The 14,306-nt window shown below is 32.3% G+C and overlaps 2 protein-coding genes across 2 annotated transcripts; both read left to right on the forward strand.

Annotated features, from left to right (window-relative positions):
- The first annotated feature begins 979 nt into the window (after window positions 1–979).
- Window positions 980–8,164, forward strand: LOC137824303 (KH domain-containing protein At2g38610-like). Its single transcript, XM_068629877.1, has 7 exons — window positions 980–1,666; window positions 1,844–1,932; window positions 2,828–2,979; window positions 5,571–5,687; window positions 5,821–5,937; window positions 6,071–6,214; window positions 7,394–8,164. The coding sequence occupies exons 1-7, from the start codon at window positions 1,587–1,589 to the stop codon at window positions 7,538–7,540; spliced, it is 846 nt and encodes a 281-aa protein (XP_068485978.1). The 5' UTR covers window positions 980–1,586; the 3' UTR covers window positions 7,541–8,164.
- A 3,932-nt stretch (window positions 8,165–12,096) lies between these two features.
- Window positions 12,097–13,941, forward strand: LOC137824231 (protein RETICULATA-RELATED 2, chloroplastic-like). Its single transcript, XM_068629768.1, has 2 exons — window positions 12,097–12,281; window positions 12,471–13,941. Exon 2 carries the CDS (start codon window positions 12,476–12,478, stop codon window positions 13,499–13,501), a length of 1,026 nt encoding a protein of 341 aa, XP_068485869.1. The 5' UTR covers window positions 12,097–12,281; window positions 12,471–12,475; the 3' UTR covers window positions 13,502–13,941.
- The last annotated feature ends 365 nt before the right edge of the window (window positions 13,942–14,306 follow it).

The following is a 14,306-nucleotide window of genomic DNA, read 5'->3' on the forward strand; positions in this document are numbered from 1 at the left end:
ATTGATAACTTTGGAAGTTTTATTTATGCAGATAGATTTATTTATCCTTATCATATACGACATCTAGAAAAATAAATGCAAAGTTACGAAAAGAAGGAAAAAAGGTAGGTAAATAGTATATACTCGAGCAAAAGTAATAGGGAGCATTTATTGTGAATTATTACATGAAACTCGTCGTAGAAGGGAGTCAAAGTTTTGTTGACACCTTTCATAGACCTTGAAAAAACTGTAATGAAAAAGGGTAAAAAGAGAAATTTAGTTTGGAGTGTTACAGAAAATGGAAAATGGTTTATGGTGAATAGAGGAGACAGTGTGTTCCACACCATCTTCATTTTTAAATAAATAGTATGGATCAGAGCAACAAAAATGGCTAGTTAACAACAGCAGATACAACAGCAGATAGGGTTATTTATTTTAGGTAGGTGGAAATGCATATGATACTGTAAATGCAAAGTCAACTTTAATGAAAGAATTGGTATGTTATGAGGATTTGAGAAACAAAAATTGGAACTGTGATGAGAAAATGAGAAGGGTGTGGAATGAAAATAGAAGGACAATTCAATGATGACATTATTTAACTGAAGAACAAGAATTTGGTAACATTATTCAAGTGGGACTATTATAATGTGGAAAGAAAAACAAGGATTGAAGTTGGAGGTTCAAAACGACGTAGTTGAGTGTGTATGGTGAGGTAGATTTGTGAGAGAGTGTACAGTGTTACGGTCCAGCTAAGACCGCGTTGGCAAACATCATTATCGTGGCCATTGATTCATTCACATTTTGCGTTCTCTCTTCTCCCAAAACACTGTTAGGCCTAAAGTTTCTTTGTAGTATTTGCATACACAACACATTAGATTGATTAGATTACACTATGATTCTCTGCATGCCTAACACGCGTCTACATTTGTTGTTTTCTTCTACCTTATATGCCCTTTACCTTTTGCCAGTCCTGTTAAACCTACGTTACCTTAACCACTTCACTTTCATACCATGAAAACTGATCCACTTTAACCAGCTATACAAAGTTCAAGCCTTTTGTATGTATAGTTGTATTGTGTTTTGTAATTTAGTGATCTTACATGTGAAAACAATACACTTTTTTCCTTCCTTGGTCACAGTGAAAGTTTTTTACTGCCACAGACAAAATCTAGTAACCTTTTACTGCCTAGACTTTAGCTGCTTACTGTTGTTTCCTTATAAAGATCCCTTCCAATTCAGGACACTGTCTTCGACTTTTTTGTTTTTGTATTTGTTTTTTACGAGGCAGCCTGTGGACAAGGAAAATATATTAGTTTAGAAAAAAAGGGAGAAAAAGAGAAATATTAAGACTAAGACAGAGAGAGAATAGAAAGAAAAAGGAAATAAATAAATAATTATTTGTTGCTTCCTTTTGTGTAAAATTCAGAGAGAATTGTCCACCCTTTTTCGTTTTTCTCCTTATTACAGACCCCCCTTAATTGATGGTGCTCTGTATCCCCTTTTTCTTCTGCTAGAACTACACCAACTAAACCTTCTTTTTCAACTTTTTTTTGGAGGCTGGTGGTTTTTTCTTCCAATCCTTCAGGAAAACTAAGAAAAGGTGAGCCATGTCAGGCTTGTACAATCCCAACTTCTCTCCTGCTAGAGCTGCTTCTCCTCAGATTAGGAGCAATCCAGACGTCGACAGGTGGGTTGGTTTAGTTTTTCTTGTGATGTTTTTGAGATCAAAACTGAAAAAAAAAAGACACAATCTTGGATTCTTGGTGGAACACCCTTTGGATTTGGCCTTGTCTGTGTGATTTGTCTTGGACGAATTTGTGTGTTCTTGATTCAGAAAGGTAAAGGGTGGTTGTTGTTTTTGCAGTCAGTACCTATCAGAGTTGCTGGCAGAACATCAGAAGCTTGGACCCTTCATGCAAGCGCTTCCCATATGCAGCCGCCTCCTAAATCAAGGTCTTTTCTTGTTTGTGGATCTATCCCTTATTGTTTTTGCACTCTTGTTGTTTATGGAAGCATGCTTGATGTGTGTGTGTGTCAGATCGTGTCACAAACCTTTTATCTGTGTCAATAGTCTTGGACAATGGACACCAACGATAGAGTTGATCGTGCATTGATTCCTCTTCCTGTCATCTGTCGTCATTGTGGTTGCACCATCCCTTTGCACTTCACTTGATGCTGATTTTTTTCATCAAAGAAGACATTCAAATTGAATTAAAATTTGTTTATATGTATCCCTATTGGATGGTGTCTGAATGTTGGATGAAATGTACCTTCAGAGTGTTAAGCTTATGGAACCGGGGATTAATTTGATTGCAGAGATATGATATTTCTGTGATTTTCATAGTCCTGAATATCTATTCGTGGGATTAGTTTGAATTTGAACAGATTATGCATTCTTTTAACTTGAGGACTTCAAGGAAAATCTCATATTTGCAAAGCATGTACTCTCTAGAAGGTGTTCTCAATGTAAAAAGAACTGAAAATGTCTGATTTGAAGTGTTTGGCATGGCTTTTCACGCTTGGAGAAGAGGTTGGTTTGTAAATAACGTGTAGAAGGCTGGTGCCATTAACATTGGGACTGTTGACTTCGGTAGACTTCCTTATAAATATTTAAGGCTTGTCGATTTGCTTCCTTCAGTCATTGATCGAGTAGACAGTTTCATTTAAGATTGCAGAAAAGCCAGACCTATTGGACTGTCAGATAATACAAGTCTTTCTGTGATATAGTTTATTGCAAACGATGTCCACATTTGAATGAAATATTTTCTGAGATAATTCATCACTCAATATGTCTTGATCTTTTACATTATTCCTTGGTTTCTCATTTCAATATTTTTTTTATGTGCAGAAATATTAAGAGTCTCTGGAATGTTATCCAACCAAGGTTTTGGTGACTTCGATAGACTGCGGCACAGAAGCCCTAGTCCCATGGCTTCTTCAAACCTTATGTCCAATGTCAGTGGAACAGGGTTGGGTGGATGGAATAGCCTTCAGCAGGAGGTAACTGCCTTTAAATTATCAGTTGTTGCATCTGAACTTTATATCCTCATTTTTTTCCTTAGATTATTTGAGTATATCATACATATATGTGTCCATGAGCATTTGGATACTATGTAGTAACTAGCTGTTATAAATGCCTACAATGTTTGTCTAGTCTAATTCCTAACATTAGATATTTTATAAAATATTCATCATTTATTCCTTGAATTCAGCATCAACAACTATCAAGCATTATTCTTGCTGCAAAGTGAGCTTGACTACATGGATTATATAATGCTGTTCTCATTATTTTGGATCATCTATTCATGATGCCTCATGTACACTAAATCCATGTATTCTCTTTTTAATGATAACAGTAATAGTAACAAACTAATATTACAATACCATAAGGTCAGGTTTTAAGGCCACAACAAGTACAATACCTTCTCTTTTGTTCTTCAAAGCAGTTTCTTGAAAACAGGTGTGACATGAAATGAGGTGCTTGACTACATACTCTGAATTACTGGAAAATATTGAAAACCAGGATTACTAAATGAGATGAGTGGGCACTACAGAAGTTTAAGCCCCATACATTTGTTAGAGATTTAAAATATCACAATAAAACCAAACATTTGCATGAAAAAGTGTGTTTACGTGTGGGAATAGATATAGTTTGTTAGAGAAGAGTACAGGAGTGGATGTTGCTTTATCTTCCTAAAAGAGACCCAAAAAGGCTAAGATAAGGAATCATTTCATTTAAGCTCTACCTTGGAATATCCACCAAAGGTGCACTCCTTGAAGTTATCCATCAGCTAATTTTTTTTAGAAAACCTATTTATCCCATAAAATATGACAATGCAAGTAACTACGGGTGAAAGTTTTGACATTCCTTTCTTTCCATAGGCACCAAATAGCAGTAAACATTGCATGTTGCGAAAGACCCTTGCCCTCCTTAAATCTCTCAAGGCTCTGAAGTGAAAAAATAAAGAACGTTCCAGACTTGTGTACAAACCCAAATTCACTAAAAATACCAAAAAGCCTCTACTACTAATATTCTTCAGTTGACCCCACAGAAATAAAAGTCTGTTTTTCTCATAGCCAGAGTATATATAATTCATATTAATCCTATCCTATTATGTATCACAATCAAAATAAATGATTCACCTTAAAAAATGCCATAGATTGTGATTTCCAGAAAAAAGCTTTTTGTTAAGAGATTGGTCAAGGAATTGGGAGTAAGATTAACAAGTACAGACTCCAGAGGGTGCTAGGGAATCCTGCTATCTCTATCAAAGAAGATAGACAAATAGACCAAACAAACCAGTTAGGCCAATATTGCATAAATTTCTTGATAAATATTTATAAGTTAAATGAAAGAGCTTCTACAAAAGTTATATGCATAAATTGACTCTAGCTTACGGGAAAAACTGAATTCATTTTACCTCCTCCATTTTGTTCTCCAATAACTGATTTTGGAGAATTTTACCCATATAGGACTTAAGGGCTTCATACTCCACATCTAGGATGGATTTAGGTAAACAATTCAAGTAATCACTTAGATATAACTTATTGTTTTATTTGAAGAGGAAATAGGCTTAAAAAAATTTCATTGAAATTGTAAGTCATTTCTACAAGCTATCCTGAAGAGCATATTGAGATAATCTTACGGACGTATAAACTATTTTATAGATTCTCCTAAAGTCTTACCCAAGCGCTTATGTCATATGATACCCCAATTCTAAGTGCACCCTTACTCTATGATTGAGATCCTGAATAAAAAGAGGGAATTCCCACCCATATAAAAACTAAGGCATTCAATTGGTGGTGTGATCTAAGTCAAAGATCTGTCTTACATATTGGCATTAGCTTATTGTTCAATATTTCATGTGTCAATATTTGATGTCAGACACATAACTCACTGAGTCACATCAATGCCTGCTTTGTCCCATGATGATGGTGTTTTGTCATTTAATGATGATGATCTTCTGTCTTATGTGTTCGTACATGTCTATCTTACATATCAGCTGTTTTTATATGTTTTTATGTGTTTTAGAATTAGTTGTTCATGTTAACACTCTAGACAAGGCATAAACTTGCATAAAACAATGGGATACAAGTTTTTACATTATGTAAGATTGGCAGAAATATGTATATACTAGTGCATCGATGCTTGATACATAAGCTTAGACTCTGGTTGAATATGATTCAAGCAGACTAAGGGATTGAGTCTTCTCTTTCAACCAATAATTTTGTACTGCTAACAATTTGACGATGGTGTCTTCCTTGCATAATTAAGGTAGGCCATGATATCCAACATAAAGTCTGATTGATCCTGTATTTGTGTTATTCATGAATTGTAAAGTATTAGACCATCTGACTAGCAGAAAAGTTTGACAGTTGCCTCTTCCAGTGCCTTTTCTGGATATTCATCTGTTTGCTTCTCTCATTCATTCAAACTTGTAGAATTTCCTGATTTGTTGGTTCATGGGATTGAAAATGCTAGCTGCTTATTGATTTAAGTTTTTATAACTTAATTTATCTTTTGTTCTTGTTGTTTAACATGGTTATTTCTAACTTTTATATATAAACATTGCTTTCGCTGTAAAAAACAGAGGTTATGTGGACCCCCTGGAATGACAATGGATTGGCAAAGTGCACCTGCAAGTCCTAGTTCATTCACTGTTAAGAGGATATTGCGCTTGGAAATTCCAGTAGATACATATCCCAACGTAAGCTTTTATGCAAAGGCTAGTTATTCGAACTCGTTTGATAACTTAATCAGACAGCTGTTTTTATCTTTTCTGGAACTGAAGAATCTACCATCTTTAAGTAATAAAAGTATGTTTCTCATTATTGCATCAGTTTAATTTTGTTGGAAGGCTTCTGGGGCCTAGAGGAAATTCTTTGAAACGTGTAGAAGCTACTACTGGTTGTCGCGTGTACATTAGAGGAAAAGGATCAATAAAGGATCCAGACAAGGTAATGAAGATAAGCATAATTTTCTAGGTCTTATTTGCAAATTCTCTAAAAAGTATGGTGGTGCATTCATGACTGATCTATACACTCAATCGTACTTGTATCCACTGAGATTACTTTTATTTTTCAATCTAAGGAGGAGAAATTAAGAGGAAGACCAGGCTATGAGCATCTCAATGAACCACTACACATTTTGATTGAGGCTGACTTACCTGCCAATGTTGTTGAAATAAGGCTCAGGCAGGCTCAGGAAATTATTGAAGAACTGCTCAAGCCTGTGGTATGCTCATTCACCCTATATCTCTATCTATCTGTTATGCAGAGTGTACTAACTGCTGTTTAACTTCACTTTTCCGAACAGAGAACATAAAGAGGCCTCTTATCTCTATTGTTCTTAACTCCTAATTTGGATAGTTAATTTCTCTGCATATCCCACCATTTAATTGTTTGATGTGATGAAGAGCAGTATACATGCCAGATTTTAGTAAAGTAGGTGAGTTGATAACAATTGATTTCTGAAGCCAGCATATTTAATACATCACAGGTACCATACAATATGGGTACATGGATATGGGAAATCCATAAGAATTCATGATATAGCATGGCCTAGATACATTTACAAGAATTTATTTGAAAAGAAATATTTTATGCAGAGTATTGTATTTGTCATGACACGAGACATTGATCACTTCTCCTTCATGCGCATCCATATTAGTTGATTATCACAATTTGCCAAAAAAAAGGATTCTGTGTGATCTTACAAGAAAGTGTAGCTACCTCTTTGTACTGTTATGTCAAAATATATTTTTCCCTCATAAACAACAACTACAACAAAGCTTTATCCCTCTGGGTGAGATTGCATATGGATCACACATTCGACTCGTCAAAGTCTACGTGATCCTGTGTTATACTGCTGAGTTAGTTGCCAAATGGTTAACACAACCTTATCTGAGCTTGCAACAGGCTGAGACCATAGGTGGCCTTTCTTTACCTTACCCTTATAAACATGTTACAGAAAAAGGTTGTTCAAAGTAGTAGTAGCTTGTAAGATAGGAGAAAAGAAGCATTAGGGGATATTAAAACATAGTTGTTCTAATTTTAAAAAAATCTGGGTATTGTATGCTGGCATATTGGTATTGGTATTGGGTATACATAGGACATTTTCCACCTTCATTTATTTTCGCAAATATCTTGCACTTTGCAAGAGTCAAATCCATGTTGGTTGATTTGTTAGGATTCTATTGGAAATTTGATTATTTACACTTTTCTTTTCCTTGTTTCCTATCAATGATTCTGTCAAAATTACTCCTAACTGTAATGTAAGTGGCCTTAAACTCTCCACATGTGGAGAACATCTTAAAACACTGTAGATCTGTTTTATTCTTTTCTGCACACCCATTTTATTCATGGAAACAAAGAGCACAGAAATTTTGTGATGGATATGAATTTTGATATGCAGGAGGAGTCACAGGACTATATCAAGAGGCAGCAGTTGCGTGAACTAGCTATGCTGAATTCAAATTTCAGAGAAGAGAGTCCCGGGCCAAGTGGTAGTGTGTCCCCATTCAACTCTAGTGGAATGAAACGTGCAAAGACGGGTCGCTGAAAGTTGTCCTTGGTTGATGGCGTAGATGATGAGTATTGTGGTCCTCCAGCTATTGATTGCTGGGAATATCTTCCAGTACATGTCTCATTCAGTGCAAGCTATGAAAGAATATGCTAACAATTCTTGCTGGTTAGCACTCTGCTGGTTTTTCCTCCCCCTTTGTCCCTACCTTTTTCTTCCTGAACAGACAGGAGACAAAGCTGGAATGAGGAACTTTTAAAAGAGAAAAATTATATAGTTGGGGGTATTGAGAATAGGTTTGTTCAGACCAACCCTTTTTTTTTCCCTTGCAAACTTAATACATTCATTGAATTTATTCTTGCGTCAGTTACTTTTGAGAAGTGTGGAATATATACATGTCATGGTTGGTGGTGCTCAAGTTCTAGGTCCAAGACAAGTGTTTATTGGCATGTGACACTGTCAAAGTCTCATGGTATTTTAATATTTATCATAAGTTAGCATAGGGTGGATTCTTTTTAGTTGTTTGTCACAGGCATTTGTTTTCTCTTCGGAGGGCTATGCACTGTAGTTGGATGCATGTCAGATAAACTTCTTACCATGTACCATTAAAAGAACAAATGTGGTATTTGTTTATATAGAATGGTACATATAAATCTTCTGCAACGTTTTTCATTTTGGCATATACATTTCTCTTGCTCCTTTCTATTGCTGTCAAAATCAAAACCTTTTCACAATGAATTCTGCATTGGCCTATTAAGAAATGTGGCTTTGAGCTGAACTGATGGATATTTTGAAGGGTCTGAAACTTCACTTGGAGCATTAGTATCTGCCAAGTTGAGATGTTAGACATAACCTCTCTGTTGCTAATCATATGGTCAGTGAAGTGTATTTGAAGTTGGTCACAGCTTAATGGGGAGGTAGGTAATGCCTGTGATGTGACATTTTTTTCTCTTGTCTTCATTTTCTTGGTCTCTGGAATTGTTTTCATCAAATCATAGACAAAAGTTTATCTCTTAAACAAACAAAAAAAAATCTTTAACTTTTAACAAAAGTGAATATCATGTTTTGGTTTACACAACTTTTTACACATTTTTGAACCCATGTAACTTTCACAGACAATTTGAACTGTTTTTTCCGACTTATTTATCCTCTAATTGTGTAACTTCAGAAAATTACTATCAATTTTTTTCCTCTAGTGTTAATAAACAAAGTTTAAGACTTAAATTGCCATTTTCTATACAAGTTTTATGTAATATTGAAATAGTTGGTGAGGGGTCAAATCAGAACTTATGACGACCAATTTCAAGGCATTACTATTTCTAAAAGGGTTACGCATTTCACATTTATTGTTCATAATAAATACGAGAAATTCACATAAAGCCTCCACAAAATTCACCATTACGACCATGAAAGATACCATAACTTGTGGAACTTACCAATCTTTTAACCTAAACTTTAACTCAATTTTATAAAATTTAAAAAATCTTCAAAAATTTGAAAATTTGTATATTTACTGGTGTATTATGAAAATTGAAAATTTATATTTACTTATATATTATATTATAAAACATTTTTATTAATTAATGTTTAGGATTTTCAATACACTTTTTCATGCTGACATATCAACTCTTACATGATATTATATACTTATGTTGTTGATAGACTTTTGTTGGAATATATTTTTAAATTATTCTAATATTATATTAAAAATAAACTTTAAACTTAATTTAATTTAATTTTATAAAATCTATTCATAATAATATACTATGAAATATACTTAATCTATGTGTCAACCCAATGTTTGAAAAACTAAAAATATTATTGTTACGAATAAACCAAAAATCACCTGAAGCACGTTGTTTAGAGTCGCGGTTGCCAAATTCCTTATCTTATTATTGCATTTCTGCTTTACAAAGTCAATAGTGGAATCCACAAAGTAAATTAAAAAATCTATATTATGACTTTTGAAATAAAAATATCCTTAATGTAAAAATGAAACAAAAGAAAAGAAAAGAAAATTAAAGTGAAAAGTAGTGTTTTTTTTGAAAAAAAAAAATGAAGAAAGCATAATGTTTGGAAATAATTGTATCCATTTAAAAGAATAAAATATAGACTATAATCATATAATTCCAGCTAGTATCAAATTGCCTTTAAAAAATAAAATAAAATTAAACATACAAGTTACATATAAAAAATGCATCATGTATTAGACATTGTTATTTTTAAAAAAAGGGACATAATGAAACATGTAAAGAAATAATCAATTGTATCCTTTCAAAAAATATAATATGATGAATTTGACTTAATCAATTATGAAATATGTATAATGGATTATATAGACATGTAGTAAATAAAAATATATTATCAATTATAAAATGAATATATATATATATATATATGTGGTAATGTAATTATAAGAAAATAATAAATATCTTATTTGTTTATGGTTTGAATAAAGTTTGATGAACTCCAATACTTTATATTTAGTGAAGATTTGGAGAATGATTTATGTTTTTTCTTCCTTATTTTTTACTAGAAAATGGTGTTTATAGTGTTTCCATCATAAGAATCCATATCTAAACTTCAAAAGTGTGTCTACACTTATGTACTCAATTTTAGGTTGTGTTTGGATTGTATAATAGATTCGTGGGAGAGGGAAAAAAAATGAATTTGTGAGAATTTGAGAATGTGTGAGATTGTTTAGATTGAGAGATGTTACAGTGGATTTGTCAGGATGATTTATTGAAGTTTGTGAATGATTTGATAATTGGTAGAAAATTTAAAAATTATTTTAAAAATATAAAATGTAAGTTTACAAATTTATCTTTGTTATTAAAAAATATTTAAATAATGAATTATGATATTTTCTTTTTGTAATTTTGAGTTAATTAAGTTTTTGTAATATATAATACCATAATTGTCATTAATTTTTAATGAAAATAAAAATATGATACAAAATAATTTTGTATTTAATTGAAATAATATTATTAAATATATTAAAATTTATAAAAATAATAATAATAATTATACATATTTTTTATTTATATAATTATATATGTTTTTTAATATTATAATTTTATTTTATTATTTTCATTATTTATAATTATACGTTGTTATTAATAGTATTATTAAATATTTTTGTTTCATAATTTTTTGTAATATTTAATATATTAATTTTGTATATTGTATATATAATTATATTAATAATTATAATAATAATAAAAATAATTAATATTATTAATAATTTGAATAATTAATATATTTTAAAAATAATGTATGATTTAAAAATAGTGGTAATATATATATATATATATATAATTTTGTAGTGATTGCATGAAGTATGTGAATAAAATTATTAAAGTTTACGTGATACCCTCTACCGTATCTAAGTTTACGTGATATCTTCTACAATATCTCTATACCATAGAAGATTGGAAAATGTAGTCTTTCTCTTTCTCATAACCTCTCTAAATCTATAGAACCAAACATCTTTTTCACTTATTCCACCAACCCCACAAATAAGGTTTTCCATTTTCTTTCTATAATATCAAATTTTATCTTATAAACATATATATGTCCAAACATTTATCAATTTAGTCTGTATTTTGAGATTGTTGTAGTGTCATCAATTTGTTTTCAACTGCCAATAAGTATTATCTTCATTTTATTGCTTTCATAATCATACCTCAAATCACTTTACAATTTCTTTTAATGGAAATACCTTTAACCCCCTTCTATTTTTTTTATTGGAAATATAATAAGTAATATGAGTTAATAAGAGTTTTTTTTTTTTTATCTTTTCTCTCACAGTATCTCCTATCTCTTCGAGATTATTTTTAGATATTTATAATGAATTAAAAGTGAAAAAAATAAAATAATTGAAAAACTTAATTACAAAAATTTAAGATTAAAGAGTTGAATATACTCTCAAAATATTAAATAAGAGAGTAAATGTTATAGTTACTAAAAAATGAAACATAATTAAGCATATTTGTATCATCTCAAGTCCCAATATACTATGTTTTAATAAATCACACAAAAATAGTTTTACTTTATTCATATTCGTATATTTTAATCTTGATTTAAATATGTTTTTAGCCATAATAATAATATAAATTTATAAATATAGTTCAAATACATCAATGATACAAAATATATTTTACACTATTATTTAAATATAAAATATCGTGAAGGTTAAAATTACTGTTTTTATAATAATATTAATTTAAAAATTATTTTAAGATAATTATAGTTTATAAACTGTATAATCTTATCTGAAAATAAAAATGTATGGAAAATGGATTTTATTTTTATTACATAAGTTTAAATTTTATATATGAGTATACTCTTTTATATTAATAATTAACCAAAAGTAGTTATTAATGCAATTTTAAAAATAACTATTATAAAAATTAAGAAAATTTACAAAAGAAATAAGTTTGCAGTATTTACTCTTATTCCACTATTTCAAATTAAAAAGAATATGTATTCTATATCCTAAAAAGAACATAAAAAAAAACATATACACTTTATTACTAATTTATGTTTTCTTGTACAAATCGAAGTATAAAAGTGATTTTCCCATTTCACAAACCCTGCTTCACTCCAAATTCCAATAAGAAATAAATTACCCTAATGTGGTGTGCTGTCTCTTACTTCTAATTTCTTCAACTATTACCTAATTAAAAAGGGGGTTTTCGCTGAAGGTTTAAGCTTTGTTCTTCTCATTCTGTTCAGCTGCCATCATTTATTCTCTCACCAAACCACCTTCCAGATCCAGGTAAGACCTACTGATCGCAGCACTCTTTGAAAAATCTGATTTTGTTTTCAAAGTTCATATTTTTTTTTATGTATATTCCTCTTCTCATGGTTATGAATGATCTGCTGCTGTGATCATGAATAAATGAGGCAAGATTCATTCGTTTGATCTTCCAAAGTTTTTTTTTCTTTGATTTTTCATCTTTTACAGGTCAAATGGCTGCCATGGGTATGTTGGGTTTGTCTCCACTCTCTGGTCAACAACAAGCACTTTCTTTCCCATCATTGGCATCTCCATCGCCTAAGCTTCAGAATCGTCCTCTGTATCTCACCAATTTACCTCATTTTCCTCAAAGGTTGAGGCTTTCCTTCGCCGGAGGGGACGGCGGAGATGGGGTCGGGCGGGGTGGCAGTGGTGGTGGTGGTGGGGGGGGTGATGACGGAGATTCCAAAGATTCTTCTTTTGGGATTTTGGGTCTCTTTCTGAATGGGTGGAGATCAAGGGTTGCTGCTGATCCACAATTTCCTTTCAAGGTTTTGATGGAGGAGCTGGTTGGTGTGAGTGCTTGTGTTTTAGGTGACATGGCTTCAAGGCCTAATTTTGGGTTGAATGAACTTGACTTTGTCTTTTCAACTTTGGTTGTTGGGGCTATCCTCAATTTCACTCTAATGTATCTGTTGGCACCTACCCTGACATCATCAGCATCCACCGTACCTGGCCTCTTTGCCTCATGCCCCAAGAGTCACATGTTTGAGCCTGGTGCTTATACCCTTCTGCATAGGTTGGGAACCTTGGTGTACAAAGGGACCATTTTCGCTGTAGTTGGTTTTGGTGCTGGACTGGTTGGAACCACACTTTCCAATGGGTTGATCAAGATAAGGAAGAAGATGGATCCAACCTTTGAGACCCCTAACAAAGCCCCTCCTACCCTCTTGAATTCTCTCACTTGGGCAGGTCACATGGGGGTGAGCAGCAACCTGAGATACCAGACTCTGAATGGTGTAGAGTTCATGCTGGAGAGAGTGCTTAACCCCTTGGCATTCAAGTCCTCAGTGTTGGTGCTGAGGTGTGTGAACAATGTTCTTGGGGGCATGTCCTTTGTGGTGTTGGCAAGGTTAACCGGGGCACAGAGTGTTGGGGAGCAGAAGGAGGTTGAGGTTGCTTTGATTTCTGAGAAAGAGAAGGTGGAGTCTGAGAGAGAAGAGGGGTTGCAGAATCAGTCGACAACACCATCAAAGTGATGATGACATAACTCTCTTTGGCTTGTTTGAGGGAGTTTTGTCTTTTGCTTTGGCTAGAGGGTTGTTGGAGTTGGAGTTGGAGAAGGTAAGGTTTTTTGTTTTCTGAAATTGCGTGTAGGGGTGTGCTAAGGTATGTGATAAGAGTTCTGACAGCACCAAATAAATGAAAAACAGGGATATTGAGATTTGAGACCAGTTTATGGCATTTGCTGCTTTCATGTTGTTGAAACTGTTACCTGAAACAACAAGAATGACATGCCAAAGTAGTCTTGGCCATGTATTTGGACCCCCTCCCTTTCAAAAACATAAAACTATTTAGACTTTTCTTGTCGTTTTATTCAGCTTCCATCCTTGTAAAAGTACCATAGATCTAGTTTGGGCCATTGGCTAAATAAAACCAAGAGGATTATGATAATCATATTCCTTTGTTTTGATGATTATTTTGTTATTGTTCTAATGGATTAGTGGTGAAGCATCTGGTATTAAAACTTCATCTTTTTTCAGTCACTTCTTTTCACAAAGTTGCCAAAAATATCTTGTTTTGGTTGATCTTTTAATAAATAAATAACATTTTCAGAAAACAATATTTTTTCGGAAATGGGTTTTGAATTTTTTTTCAGAAAAAACACTTTCGGAAAAGGGAGAATCCAACCTTCTTAAATTGAATAAAAAGTTAATTGTTAAACCATTTAATGTGATAATGAATTATATATTTAAATAAAAAATACTATGTTACTTTCTTATTTTTAGAAAACTTGTATAATTTCCAGAAAGCTTGTTTTCAAGTATGAAAAAAAATTCTATT

The sequence above is a fragment of the Phaseolus vulgaris genome, chromosome 8, assembly GCF_000499845.2.
Source record: "Phaseolus vulgaris cultivar G19833 chromosome 8, P. vulgaris v2.0, whole genome shotgun sequence".
Lineage (NCBI taxonomy): Eukaryota > Viridiplantae > Streptophyta > Magnoliopsida > Fabales > Fabaceae > Phaseolus > Phaseolus vulgaris.

What these genes read in the sequence shown, in the direction of transcription:
- LOC137824231 (XM_068629768.1), top strand. Translation starts at nt 12,476, where the DNA reads ATGGCTGCCATGGGTATGTTGGGTTTGTCTCCACTCTCTGGTCAACAA.
- LOC137824303 (XM_068629877.1), top strand. Translation starts at nt 1,587, where the DNA reads ATGTCAGGCTTGTACAATCCCAACTTCTCTCCTGCTAGAGCTGCTTCT. An exon ending in AGCAATCCAGACGTCGACAG is followed by an intron (nt 1,667 to 1,843) that starts GTGGGTTGGTTT and finishes TTGTTTTTGCAG; the next exon opens with TCAGTACCTATCAGAGTTGC. An exon ending in CAATAAAGGATCCAGACAAG is followed by an intron (nt 5,938 to 6,070) that starts GTAATGAAGATA and finishes TTTCAATCTAAG; the next exon opens with GAGGAGAAATTAAGAGGAAG.